The 13,171-nt window shown below is 46.4% G+C and overlaps 2 protein-coding genes across 2 annotated transcripts in view; one reads left to right on the top strand and one right to left on the bottom strand.

Moving 5' to 3' along the window:
* bmp1a (bone morphogenetic protein 1a) overlaps positions 1-11,711 on the top strand; it is a 46,194-nt gene extending 34,483 nt beyond the window's left edge. The window contains exons 10-20 of the mRNA XM_042099780.1: positions 23-139; positions 1,365-1,510; positions 2,875-3,070; positions 3,347-3,472; positions 4,191-4,351; positions 4,988-5,168; positions 5,744-5,869; positions 6,487-6,614; positions 7,257-7,470; positions 8,949-9,199; positions 11,296-11,711. Coding sequence (XP_041955714.1) covers positions 23-139; positions 1,365-1,510; positions 2,875-3,070; positions 3,347-3,472; positions 4,191-4,351; positions 4,988-5,168; positions 5,744-5,869; positions 6,487-6,614; positions 7,257-7,470; positions 8,949-9,199; positions 11,296-11,433 — 1,784 coding nt within the window. The 3' untranslated portion in view covers positions 11,434-11,711. The remainder of the gene's footprint in view (positions 1-22; positions 140-1,364; positions 1,511-2,874; positions 3,071-3,346; positions 3,473-4,190; positions 4,352-4,987; positions 5,169-5,743; positions 5,870-6,486; positions 6,615-7,256; positions 7,471-8,948; positions 9,200-11,295) is intronic.
* Positions 1-13,171, bottom strand: part of LOC121714755 (oxysterol-binding protein 2-like) — a 765,489-nt gene that overhangs the window by 413,916 nt on the left and 338,402 nt on the right. The window lies entirely within an intron of this gene.

Genomic DNA, 13,171 nt, shown 5'->3' with positions numbered 1-13,171 from the left:
TGTGTCCACCGTGTTCTCGTAGGTCGCTTCTGTGGAGACAAGCTGCCAGAGCCCATCATATCCACAGACAGCCGGCTGTGGATTGAGTTCCGCAGCAGCAGCAACTGGGTGGGCAAGGGCTTCTCAGCTGTCTATGAAGGTACGGTTCCCTTCTGTAGCCCCATCTTCCCTTCTACACACACACACACACACACACACACACACACACACACACACACACACACACACACACACACATCTAAACACACAAAAACATCTAAACACACACACACACACACATACACACATACACACACACACACACACACACACACACACACACACACATCTAAACGCACAAACACATCTAAACACACACACATCTACACACACACACACACACACACACACACACACACACACACACACACACGTACATGGCCAGCTGCTCAGGGAATGGAGTAAAAACCACAGCATTTGGCTGCCATGATGCTGGCGCTCTGTTAATCCCCCTTTGTTCCCTAAAGACAAATACCACAATGGCCTTATTTACACACAGACAGAAAACGCCAGTCTTGAACTAATCACCCTGTTTACCTCCACATACATCAGACAGCCGCGGTTTTATATAAGGAGGGGGGGGGGGTTGCATCACTCTCTATAGGGTCTCTATGCACTCGCCGGCATAGCTGCCATATGATGGAATAGTCATTACTGTATGTCTGTGGTATTTTTCTGTTGGCAGCACACAAATCATTCAGACAGAGTCTTTTTGGGAGGTCATCTGCTGTGGTCTGCAGTCCTCCTTAGAAAGGCTTATGTGGGATTTCACCCCTTGCTTGAAGGTCACCTCAGTAATAACATTGTCGATGAAGGCAAATGAAAATCATCACAGGCAATGATGACTGTGAACTTTTAAATAATTTATTGCTGTGAGAGGAAGAAGAGGATGATGGTGGTGATATAAAAAGACAAGTGGTACTGGCACTCATGTGGATTGTATTTTTTAAGAGGGCTGAATTCATTTTTGAAAGAGCACCCATTTCGTGCAAATTGGACTGCCACAAGGGCTTTACCATCACAAGGGCTTTACAATCACAAGGGTGTTCAGGCTTTAGAGATGCTCCTGAAGATGAGCAAATTAAAATGAAGGTAGTGATGATGATGCTAGTAGTGATGGTGATGAAGATTATGTTAATGTCTATGACTCTCTTCATCATAAGCTACTATATGTGCTACTGAATATGACGGTGATGATAATGATGATGATGATGTGGAAGTCTTCATTATCAGCTACAATAATGTGATCCTGAATACGATGATGCTGATGATGATGACGACGATGGTGATGATGATTCTGTATGTGGCACTCTCCCTATCCTCAGCTATCTGTGGTGGGGAAGTGAGGAAGGACAATGGGCAGATTCAGTCCCCCAACTACCCCGACGACTACAGGCCCAACAAAGTGTGCGTGTGGAAGATCACCGTTGCCCAGGGCTACCACGTGGGCCTGACCTTCCAGTCCTTTGAGGTGAGCGGAAAGTTTTGAGACCATAAAGGTCACGGAGACCTTTTAAAAGAAAACATGAACGCCAACTGACCTTAGTGGTGCGCTTGTTCCTGGCAAAATTGCAGGTCAGAACAATCAGTAGTGGAACAAACTACACACTTAAAACGAATGTGTTAAAAACAACACAACTTGCGTTGTTTTTAACACATCTCTGTGTCCAGATAGGGACAACACAGTTTTTTATTTGTTACACAATATGTATTGAAAATAACACAACTTGCATTGAAAACAACACAACTTGTGTTGTTTTTTAACACATCTCTGTGTCCAGATAGGGACAACACATTCGTTTTAAGAGTGTAGCTGACCGCAAGTGTGAGTAACAGAGTGTGAGTAAATACCCAGCAAGGGCTATAAATAAGCCTGACGTAGAGTGTTTCAGAAGAAAAGGGGCAGGCACAGGGTGTTTAAATCTACCATGAGAGGCTTGGCAGCTGATTATGATGTGTGTTATTTTAAGCACGAGTTCATAATGAGAATAAACCCTGCAAGGATTTCTGTATTTGGTGAACGTGCATAGTAGTGTGTTAAGAGAGCACAGTACACACGAGCGAACCCGCAATGGGAGAGATCTAGTGCTGGAACAAGTGCAATGTATTTAACCAGAGAGAGAGAGAGAGAGAGAAGGGACTCTAGATGAGAGAGGGAATTAGATGAAGAGTGATTATGAGAGTGTAGCCTGCGTTCCAGCTGCCTCAGTACAAAGCCTCACATCTGCATCTGTTCCTGTGGTTGGTTGGTTCTCAGCTGGCAAAAATAGTTGTGTGTGTGTGTGAGGCTATCATATATATATATATATATATATATATATATATAACCACATGTGCATGTGGGGTTGATGAGTTTAAACCAATCATCACATAAGCGTTTCAAGATGTGTGTGTTCGACAAACTGACTTCCATAGTCTGAACTTCTGCCGTAGGACAGCCAATGGCTTTGTTTTGGTAGTGTCTTGAAAATGTATCATGGTGGTTTCATGTAAGTGGCCTCAAGGACAGTTGTCCAAATCATTTTATTGACCAAGATGAGATGCCTTAGAGTAGACTGTACATCTTACATCAACAGATACAATAAAGGTTGAGGAAAAAGGGGGTTCTTCATACCCTGTTTTATTATTATAATATATTTATTTCCTCATCCTTTCAGTCATGAAGTATAAAAAAATAAAGACATTATAGAGATTTAATCTCTTTTTTCAGAGTTTTTCATCTCTCTGTCTGTCTTCATCTCTACATCTGTTTTTCTGTCTCTCTTTCTTGCTCTCTCTCATCCTCTACCTCTCTCTCACCATCACCCACTCCCACTCCCGCCCCTGCTCCTCTAGATCGAGAGGCACGACAGCTGTGCCTATGACTACCTGGAGGTGCGCGATGGCAACTCAGAGAGCAGTCCTCTACTCGGCCGCTTCTGCGGCTACGACAAGCCGGACGACCTCAAGACCAGCTCCAACCAGCTGTGGATGAAGTTTGTGTCGGACGGCTCCGTCAACAAGGCCGGCTTTGCCGCCAACTTCTTTAAAGGTCAGATGTCAAAGGTCGCGTTGCTGTTAGCAAGCGAGGCTGACTCATTGTTTGTTTACGTCTTTTCCAGCTGTTATTTTCTACAGAAGTGTCATCAGAATGAACCTTCTGTGACTTGTTCAGTTTTGGGAACACATTGATACGATCAAGCGTAAATATTATTGAAAACTGCTATCAGCACTTCAGCTCCTCTGATGACTTTGACGTCAAATTGCCAGGAGAGGGCGACTCATCGGTTGCTGTTATGTATTTTTGTTTATTTGCTTCTTTGTGTAGAGATGGACGAGTGTTCGAGGCCTGACAACGGCCGCTGTGAGCAGCGCTGTGTCAACACGCTGGGAAGCTACAAGTGCGCTTGCGACGCGGGCTACGAGCTAGCCTCGGACAAACGCAGCTGTGAAGGTGAGCCCCAGAGGACACTAACCGCGAGGGAGTTAGACGCCCCCCCCCTATAGTCTTCCTCTCCAGTTTCAGTGTTTGTGCTTTTATATACTTCCTCTCCACAAAGTCTCGGTGATGTTCCCAGGACTTGCACTCACACAGTCAGTCAGTTTATCTTTACTGCCAGACTCAAGGTCCATTCAGAATAAAACATACCACACAGAACTGACACATAACAAAAGAAAGCATTACAGTTTTTTTTATAAAAGACAATGTCAGTGTTTCCACAAGAGTGACTGTATGGTATGACACTAAACAGTAGTAGAGTAGTATTTTCAGGGCTCTAGCATGTGGGCATGGCTGCATGTGTATTATAAGTCAGACGAGAAGTCCGTCTTAGAGTGTATAGAGTCTTATCAGGGCCATATACTACATGAATATCTTGATTTTTTTTCTGTAATAAAAACTGACCTTTAAAAAGGTCAACATATTATCACTGGCACACTGGAGCTTCATTTTATATTCTTAGTTGTAATTCAGATGTTGCGAGTAGACTCCACAGTATGGGTCCTCCAAGTCAAAGAGTAAAGTTCACTGATGTTAAGTCATTCAACTACGGGTAATCTGATTTCATCTCATTTGACTAGATAGAGATGTGCTGTTATGATCTGTATACTGTATCTGTACATTATCTCATTTGTTAATAGGTTTGTTTGTTTGTTTACTTTGTGGGTCTCAGCTGCCTGTGGAGGTTACATCACCAAGCTGAATGGCTCCATCACCAGCCCTGGCTGGCCCAAGGAGTACCCGCCCAACAAGAACTGCATCTGGCAGCTGGTGGCCCCGTCCCAGTACCGCATCACCCTGCTCTTCGACCTCTTCGAGACGGAGGGCAACGACGTGAGCACTAGGGCTTTGGTTGAGCGCGGGGTGGGTCGTCTGATTCGGTCTCACTCTGTGGTTGGGCTTGGCACTCTCTGGAGGATGAGATGGGTGTTGGATTTCCAGCATTTAAACGGCATTTAGTGATCAAATCAGCCACACGGGCGGTTCCTGCATTTCTATCACAAACAGGTAGCAATGGTGTAAGGTGGATGAGGCTGTATTTAACGTAACATATTTCACTTCACTTTCGGTAGGTGACATGTTCCATAATAGTGCCCACGTCACTGAGGGTGGTTCATACTGGCAGTATGTAGTTAGCCTGTAGCTAAAAGAGAGCTATATGCTAACTGGTCTAACCCACTTCCAGTGAGTTATGCTAAGCTAGGCTAATGGTGTCACACTGGGTTATTGCAGGCACAGAGAAGAGAAGGGCATGCATCCTCTGTAACTCTGGAATAGATGGCAAATAAGCTCATTTCCAAAAGAGTTGGCGTGTATCTTTAAGACTGAAATTAAATCAAAACTGAAGCAGAATGAACACATTCGTTTTTAGAGTGGCATGTTACCATAAATAACATGTCATACATTATACTACACAGACATTCGTTGCTGTATTAAGATGGAATGTGTGTGTGTGTGTATTCTGGTCAGGTGTGTAAGTACGACTACGTAGAGGTACGAAGCGGACTCTCGGCAGACTCGCGGCTCCACGGGAAGTTCTGTGGCGCAGAGAAGCCTGAGGCCATTACCTCCCAGTACAACATCATGCGCATCGAGTTCAAGTCGGACAACACCGTGTCCAAGAAGGGCTTCAAAGCGCAGTTCTTTGCAGGTTCGTCCCCATGGGAATTCTCCGCTGACTTCTTCTCTTTCTTTTTGAGTCTTTCCCGACCGCACAGTGATTATAGGGTGCGTTTGTGAGTGTGTGTTTGTGCAAGTGTGTGTTTATGCGAGCATATGTTTGAAAGACGGTGAATATACTACCCTCGTTGTATAAACAGAGAGTGCCTTGTTGTTGTTGTCCAGCTAAACACAGAATAGTGCTGTCGTCCTGGAGCGTATCTTCTGATTTGTTCTAAATTCACTTGTATTTATGTCTACTAAGCAGACTGTCTGTCTGTCTGTCTGTCTGTCTGTCTGTCTGTCAGTCAGTGTGGTCAGTCTACACAGATATCTTAAACATTTCTAGATTTTTAGATTAGAGAGTGGTTGGAATTTGCACACTGCCATTATGCCAGAGGGCTTCTAAAGTCATTATCACACAGATGGGAAATATGGACCTGCTCTATACGTGTGTGTGTGTGTGTGTGTGTGTGTGTGTGTGTGTGTGTGTGTGTGTGTGCGCATGCGTGCGTGTGTGTGTGTCTGGTGTGGGGCATCACTGTGGTGTGTTGTGTGTCCCTGCAGACAAGGACGAGTGCTCCAAGGAGAACGGGGGCTGCCAGCACGAGTGTGTGAACACCTACGGCAGCTACAGCTGTCAGTGTCGCAGCGGCTTTGTGCTGCACGAGAACAAGCATGACTGCAAAGAGGGTGAGAGGGCCACAAACCCCTACACACATACACACATACACACACACACACACACACACACACATACACACATACACACATACACACATACACACACACACACACACACACATACACACATACAGTACACATACACACACACACACAAACGGCTTTGTGATCTAACAAGTTATTTCTACACTCAAATGTTCTCCTAAAGCTCAGTTGTGTATAGCGAGTTTGTGTGTGTGTGTGCACATCCGTGCCCATATGAGTGTGTGTGTGTGTGTGTGTGTGTGTGTGTGTGTGTGTGTGTGTGTGTGTGTGTGTGTGTGTGTGTGCACATCCGTGCCCATATGAGTGTGTGTGTGTGTGAGGAGACATAACATGGAGACCAGGAGAGCGGGATGAGACAGACAGGGTATGCAAGTGCACACCACCCGGATGCCAAAACCAACAGCCGTGCTGGCCGTCTGATGTCTGAATAGCATGCCTGGCTGGGACGGGAGGATGGGGGAGGGAGAGAGGGAGAGAGAGAGAGAGAGAGAGACAGAAAGAAAGAGAGAGAGAAAAAGAGAGAGAGAAAGACAAAAAGAAAGGGAGAGAGAGTTGACTCTGCGCATGTGTTTTTCTTGCAGCGGGCTGCGATCACGTCGTGCACAGTGTGAGCGGCACTATCACGAGCCCCAACTGGCCAGACAAATATCCCAGCAAGAAGGCATGCTCCTGGGCCCTGTCCACCACCCCTGGACACCGCATCAAAATAGTATGTGCCTCTCCCATCCTGACGTTAACATCTTGTGTACGCATGTGTGTGTTCGTGTGTGTGTGTGTGTGTGTGTGTGCGTGTGTTTCTGTGCGTGTGTTTGCGTGCATGCGTGTGCGCGCGCGTGTGTGTGCGTGCGTGCGTGCGTGTGTGTGTGTGCGCGCGTGTGTGTGTATGTGTGTGTGCGCATGTGTGTGTGTGTGTGCGTGTGTGTGTGTGAGAATGTGTGTGCTGTATTGTCAGGTCTGATTATTTTCAGAGCAGTGTCAGCAAATGTTTGCGGGTATAAACTCCATTATGTGATGTTTCCCATTATAGCCTTATTTGTTATTGTTAAAGCATGAGCCCATCTATTTCATACGTCAACTCTGAATATACCGCAGTCATCCATGACTGTGCTTAGCACACAATAGATATTTGCATTTTTTTTTGAAACCCTGATTATTGTAAAATGTCTCGGCTTGTTGAAACGCCTGAAGGCATGTTTTTAGACGATGCTGTTTAGATAATGCGATGGCTGGCTCGCCATGTGTTTCACATAACAAAAACCACATCCTGCTCGTCTGGTCGACACCCAGGCAACAAACCCCAATTTCCTCCCTCTGGGCCACCTTAATGATTTCATTGATTGATTGGTTACAGGCGTTCAACGAGATCGACATGGAGCCACACGTGGAGTGCGCCTACGACCACATCGAGATTTACGACGGGCGTGACGGGAAGGCGTCCAGCCTTGGACGCTACTGTGGCACCAAGAAGCCGCCGCCCATCGTGTCCAGCGCGAACAAGATGTTCATCCGCTTCTTCTCCGACAACTCCGTGCAGAAGAAGGGCTTCGAGGCTTCACACACTGCAGGTGCAAATCCTAGGATGAAAACGATTGTGTGTGTGTGTGTGTGTGTTTGTGTGTGTGTGTGTGTTTGTGTGTGTGTGTGTGTGTTTGTGTGTGTGTGTGTGCGTGTGTGTGTGTGTGTTTGTGTGTGTGTGTGTGTGTGAGAGAGAGAGAAAGACAAAGAGGAAGAGAGAGGGGGATGAAAAGACACAGAGGATGAGTGATCTAGAGAGAAACTAAAATGAAGAGAGAGTAGGATTAGAGAGCACAGGGCATGTGAATGTGGCTGTGTGTGTAGTCATCTAAAAAACTCTTTAAAGTCCTCCATAAATCTCATCCTATATTGCCCGTGTGAAACGCTGTGACCAGATTATCAGACAGAGACTCCAATGAGGAGGACTGACTGACTAAAAAGAGTGACAAAAGGAGTGAGAGTTGAAAGTGTGGACAGGGCTTGATCCAGCAGGACCAGCGCGGGGCAGTGCAGGGGGGGGTTGTGCCAGGACACTAGCCCATGTGCCAAAGCCCACAGGAACGGCAGCAGACACTGACCAGCCTCCTGCCTGCCCTCTGTGACCGGGCTTTAGCTGCCTGCTGGGACGGTCGAGCTCACAGCGTCCGGCACGACTCGTTTTTTTTTTTTTTTTTTTTTTTCTGTTTTTTCCCCTGTAATTTCGCGGCTCAGCAATTGTTATTCTCGTTTGGTCCGGGGTTGGGTTATGCAATGTGCTTACAGCATTAAGTTTCTCTAACAGTGGGGATTAGGATTAGGGCCAGGGTCTACCTTTGAGTTGTGTGGTTGTTTCATTTTTCATGCTAGTGAGAGCTGAAGGCCACACACTGCCTGCTTATTTACTTGGCCTTGTCCACAGTGTATATATTGGCCGGTGCTTTGTGGTGTCTTGCTATATTTTTTGATGTTTTTATTTATATTCATTGAAACCAACGAAATGTTTTACCACACTTTACAATACATGTCTTTAGTGCCAGGTGCCTAACAGGCGAGTCATTTTGATATAAAAGACAATTTTTTTAAAGGATGGTATTGTGCAAAAGTCTTAGGCATTTTGCAGTTATTATTATCTTGTTTTATTCATTGCACTTTCTGTAAAAAACAATAATGGAAGCATCCTTGCATTAAAGCATTTTGTCCAGTATGCCTACAATTATTGTGGTATGCCTAAAGTTTCTTACTGGACGTGAGGTTAAGGTTAGCGTAAGGAAGAGGATTAGGGTTAGTAACAAGTATCAGAATGCATTAACATGTCCACTTTATTACTTTATTACACTGTAATAACCACCTGCAATGTGATGATAACCACATGTAATGTGATACAGCTTCAAACATTTTGACGTTTGTTTCTGTGTGCGTGTGTGTGTGTGTGTGTGTATGTGTATACTTATTACTTATATATATATATACTTATATATATAAATATATAATGTGTGCGTGCGTGCGTGCGTGTGTGTGTGTGTGTGTGTGTGTGTGTGTGTGTGTACAGAATGTGGCGGTCATCTGAAGGCAGAAGTGAAGACTAAAGACCTGTACTCCCACGCCCAGTTTGGGGACAATAACTACCCTGGGGCGTCGGACTGTCAGTGGACCATCTCGGCAGAGAAGGGCTACGGCGTTGAGCTCATTTTCCAAACGTTCGAGATCGAAGAGGAAGCTGACTGCGGCTACGACTACATGGAGCTCTTTGATGGGCCTGACACCAAATCCCCAAGACTGGGCCGTTACTGTGGATCAGGGGTAAGACTGGCGTCAACAAACCCATGGAAACAAAGTAAAGAGCGACACACAGTTGAACATCCCAAGATGCAAGAGTAAAAAGGAGATTCCCAAATGAAGTACTTGGAGCATTATAATTGACACTCTTTACCATATTCCTTTACTCATACCCACTGTGTGAATCCATCTGCTTAATGTATAGTTTTGGGGCATCCATCTGCTTAATGTATAGTTTTGGGGCTTTGTTTGCCTTTAATGTGATAGTGAGAGACTGATAGGAAGTCAGTGGGAGGCAGAGATGGGGTGGGACCAGGAAAGGACCCAGGCCTGACCTGAAACCGGGTCTCCATGGGCACTTGGACCCGAATGAGGTACCGGCGCTGTCACCAGCTGTGCCCCCGCGCCCCCGAGCATCCACTTACTTTAGCTGTTTTTTTCCTCAATGTGCGTACGTAAAACCAAGAAACCCATTTGCCAAGAAACCCAGAAACCCATTAACATTCCTGTCTGAAGTGAGGAAGTGCATCAGTCGGTTGGTCGGTCGGTCTCTTAGAGACTCGCTTGTTAATTAGCCAGAGATAAGAACAATATGGGTCCATTATTTTGCCAGCCAGCCTGTTCCTGAGAATAAATCAGATCTTTGAGAGCTCTTCATTAGCACAAGCGGGTCAGTGGGGCAGCCGGCAGACCTGCAGGTGTTGCACGATTATTCCACATCTTGTAATCCATCTGACGGCGACCTAAATTCAAACTAATCCCACATGAAAAAGCGGAGCTAACCTTACAAAAGGGAGTTGCAGGGTGTTTGTAGGGAGTAACCCTCACAGGCCTTTACCTGTATATACAATCCTTAAACACAGAGTCAGTGATGCTGGGTGGAAGGTTGTTGATGTTTGAGCTCATCAGACAATCAAATTGAACCCCTTCTTGTCTTGCGGATGAAGTAATATGTCGATTGGCTGGAATTTGTCGATTGGCTAGGAAAGGCCAGGATTGTGTCCAAAACCAGTGCAGACACAGAATGGACAGCTGAAGGACTGTGCGGAAATAAAAGACTAAATTCAACATGAAGTGTATTGTATCAGAATTTAACACACTACTTTGAGGGAGCTAGGAGTTGCCGTGGAAACAGAGTACCGTGGCTTTGTTCTATGACCTTTGAGCCTCATTCAGACTTTGATGCACAGATGAAATTGATGTGATGCTGGGAATGGGACACTCCTGTCTTGGGCCAGTAATGAGCACTGACCCTGGTATCTCTAATTCCCCTGTCTGTGGTCAAGTGGAGAAAATGGTGCTGCACACACACACACACACACACACACACACACACACACACACACACACACACACACACACACACACACACGGAAGACACGGGGAGTCGGACTCCACACTGCCGTGGCGTCCATTCCCACTCCAGGAGCATCAGCTTAGTTCCATTCCGCTTCAGCTCACCAGCCGCCTCCACTTATTTCCCCCGAAGCCCAGCCGCAGCAAATCGGTCGTGGCAGGCTCCGAAGCGGCCAGTAATGTCCACGGTAATGAAGGGACTGATCCCTCCATTAGCGCTCCTGTTGGGAAAACCCCTGCTGAGCACCGAGGCGAGAAGTGCGGCCAAGGGGCAGGGCGTAAGACTGGCCGGTGTGTACACACACTAAGCTGAAGCCGCACGACGCCACGTCAGAGCGGATGCCCTGGCATATCGCTCTGTGCACCCAGTACTGGATGGAGGCTTTATACATTCACACAAGTGACGTCAACGTGCTCATGTACAGTTGGATCATACATCAGGCGCTCATAAATGGAGTGCTTGGGGTTGAGGAACTCCCAGTCAAGTAGGGTGTATTGCAGCAAGGAGAAAGATGACAAATGTCCAAAGTCAACCTTGACTAGATTCAGTGGCTTCCGTTTATAAGCCTGATAGAGATATAGTCAAAGATAATTTAAGCAACTAAGGCATTTCATTATATAACAACATTTACTGCAATGTAACCATGTAACAATATACTGATAGAATTTTTTCTTCTCTGTCTTTTTCTCTTGATTTCTCCACACTCTGTCTGTCCATTTTTGCTTCTTCTTGTTCTCTCTATCTCTCTCTCTCTCACACACAGCCTCCTGAGGAGATCTACTCTGCCGGCGACTCGATCGTCATCAAGTTCCGCTCTGACGACACCATCAACAAGAAGGGTTTCCACGTCCGCTACACCAGCACCAAGTTCCAGGACACGCTGCACTCGCGTAAAAAGTGACCCGTGGGGGCCGGGAGGGGCCGACCGGGGCCCAAGGAGAAGCGCAGGGGCCCCAAAGGGAGGCGCCAGCCCGTCGCTCGGAGACCCCCGGCCGCCAAGATCACCCAGACTGGACGCAAGACCAGCCGCAAGACCGCCAACCGCACCTCAGTAGTTCCCAGGGGCTCTGGCGCCCCCTAATGACTGTGAGGAGTATAAGCCATTCTGCCGTAGACCTTGTTTTTACCTTTTTTTAATGGTTATGTTTGGGATTGGGGGGGTGGGGGTTGGAGTGGGAGGGTGGCGCTGATGGGAGGTATTTCTGGCTTAGGTGTGTTTTTGGGGGGGTGGGTTGGTTGAGGGGGAAGAGGGGGGTAGAAGAGGGGGAAGAGGGGGGTAGGAGAATAAATTGACCCCTGGATTGTTTGTTTGTTTTTGTTTTGTTTTTTGTTTTGTCTTTCTTTCCTTTTTTTAAAAAAAAAACAGAAAAACAAGCCTCCACAAATGAGAGCAACACGAACAGACAAGTTTCTCAGGATCTCCAGGATGACAGCCAGCAGGCTGTCAGATCCCTGTGCTAACGCCAGGCCAGTCCAGTCCAGCACACCACACCACACTATACCACAATGGGGGGGGGGGCATTTTGGGGGAGGGCAAGGGAATAGGGGAAGGGGTAAAGGGGAGGGCAGGGAGAGGGGTCCTAGGCAGATTCTCACCTCCATCCCTCTGTGGTTCCTTCCGGAAAGTCCTCTCGTCTGTCCGCCCTTCTCTGTCCCTTCGCAAAAAGGAGTCTGCGTCCAGAGATGATTTTTTGCAAAACAAAGACATGACTTGAGTTTTCTGACACTGTATGTTGCAGCAGAGATGCATGTATTTACCGCTCGGAGAGACCAAGAAATAATTGTACAGTGGCGGCGGCAGCGGTAGCGGTAGCTCCACCCTACCGCCACACACCATGTGTAACGACCATTTCCCTGGCCATCAGTCCCAGGATGTCCTCCTAAGTACCGTTAGCAAGGCAAATGAATGAATCAGTTACCGTATTAAAGGACTAATAAATGAAACGTGGCCCATGTCTGCTGGCTGTTAATTGCTTTTCCATGATGTGAACGTGTACGTGAATGTGTTCAATTGTCGCTTCGCACTTCAGCACACACGGTTTTCTGAAAGGGCCGTGGGTAATTTACTGCCTGTGGTGTCCATCATGGATGGCGATAAACGCTGTGTGCAGACAGTAAGTGCTCAAAGAAAGGGGGTTAAAATTAGCCCAGTGAAAACGCTGGCGATACAGTGCTTACATCGGTTGTCATCATCAATTGTTCATTACAATACCTCCTTTTTTTTTACTCATGTCATGGGAAGGCATCTCTCTGTCGTTTTTCACCATGGGCATTACCTATTAAAAACTGGAATCAGGAGGTAGGTGATTTGTTTTTAGTGCATATTCACTTCTGCCCTCTTCCAAAAAAAATACAGAAGATGACTGATGAGGGTATATGTCATGCTAAGAATGTACACTGGCACACAAGCTATTACATTTGAAGCACTACCCTAGTCGGGTAAACCACAGCAGTATTGTCAATATGTCGTGCCAGTGGCAACAAAAACAGCATCAGGTACTTGATACTATGTACTGTATGTATTCTAGACACATGCTGTAGTGCTGTACAGTACTTGCTAGTGTGTTTGACATCTTTTGGGATGAAGCAAGTCTTTTGATTTGCTCTGTACATCCGGTTGATCAGGCCAGTCTTTGGCC

This window comes from Alosa sapidissima, chromosome 8, assembly GCF_018492685.1.
Source record: "Alosa sapidissima isolate fAloSap1 chromosome 8, fAloSap1.pri, whole genome shotgun sequence".
In the NCBI taxonomy this organism is placed as follows: domain Eukaryota; kingdom Metazoa; phylum Chordata; class Actinopteri; order Clupeiformes; family Clupeidae; genus Alosa; species Alosa sapidissima.
Note: the sequence above shows the minus strand (reverse complement) of the source record. Positions and strands in the feature narration are given on the sequence as shown.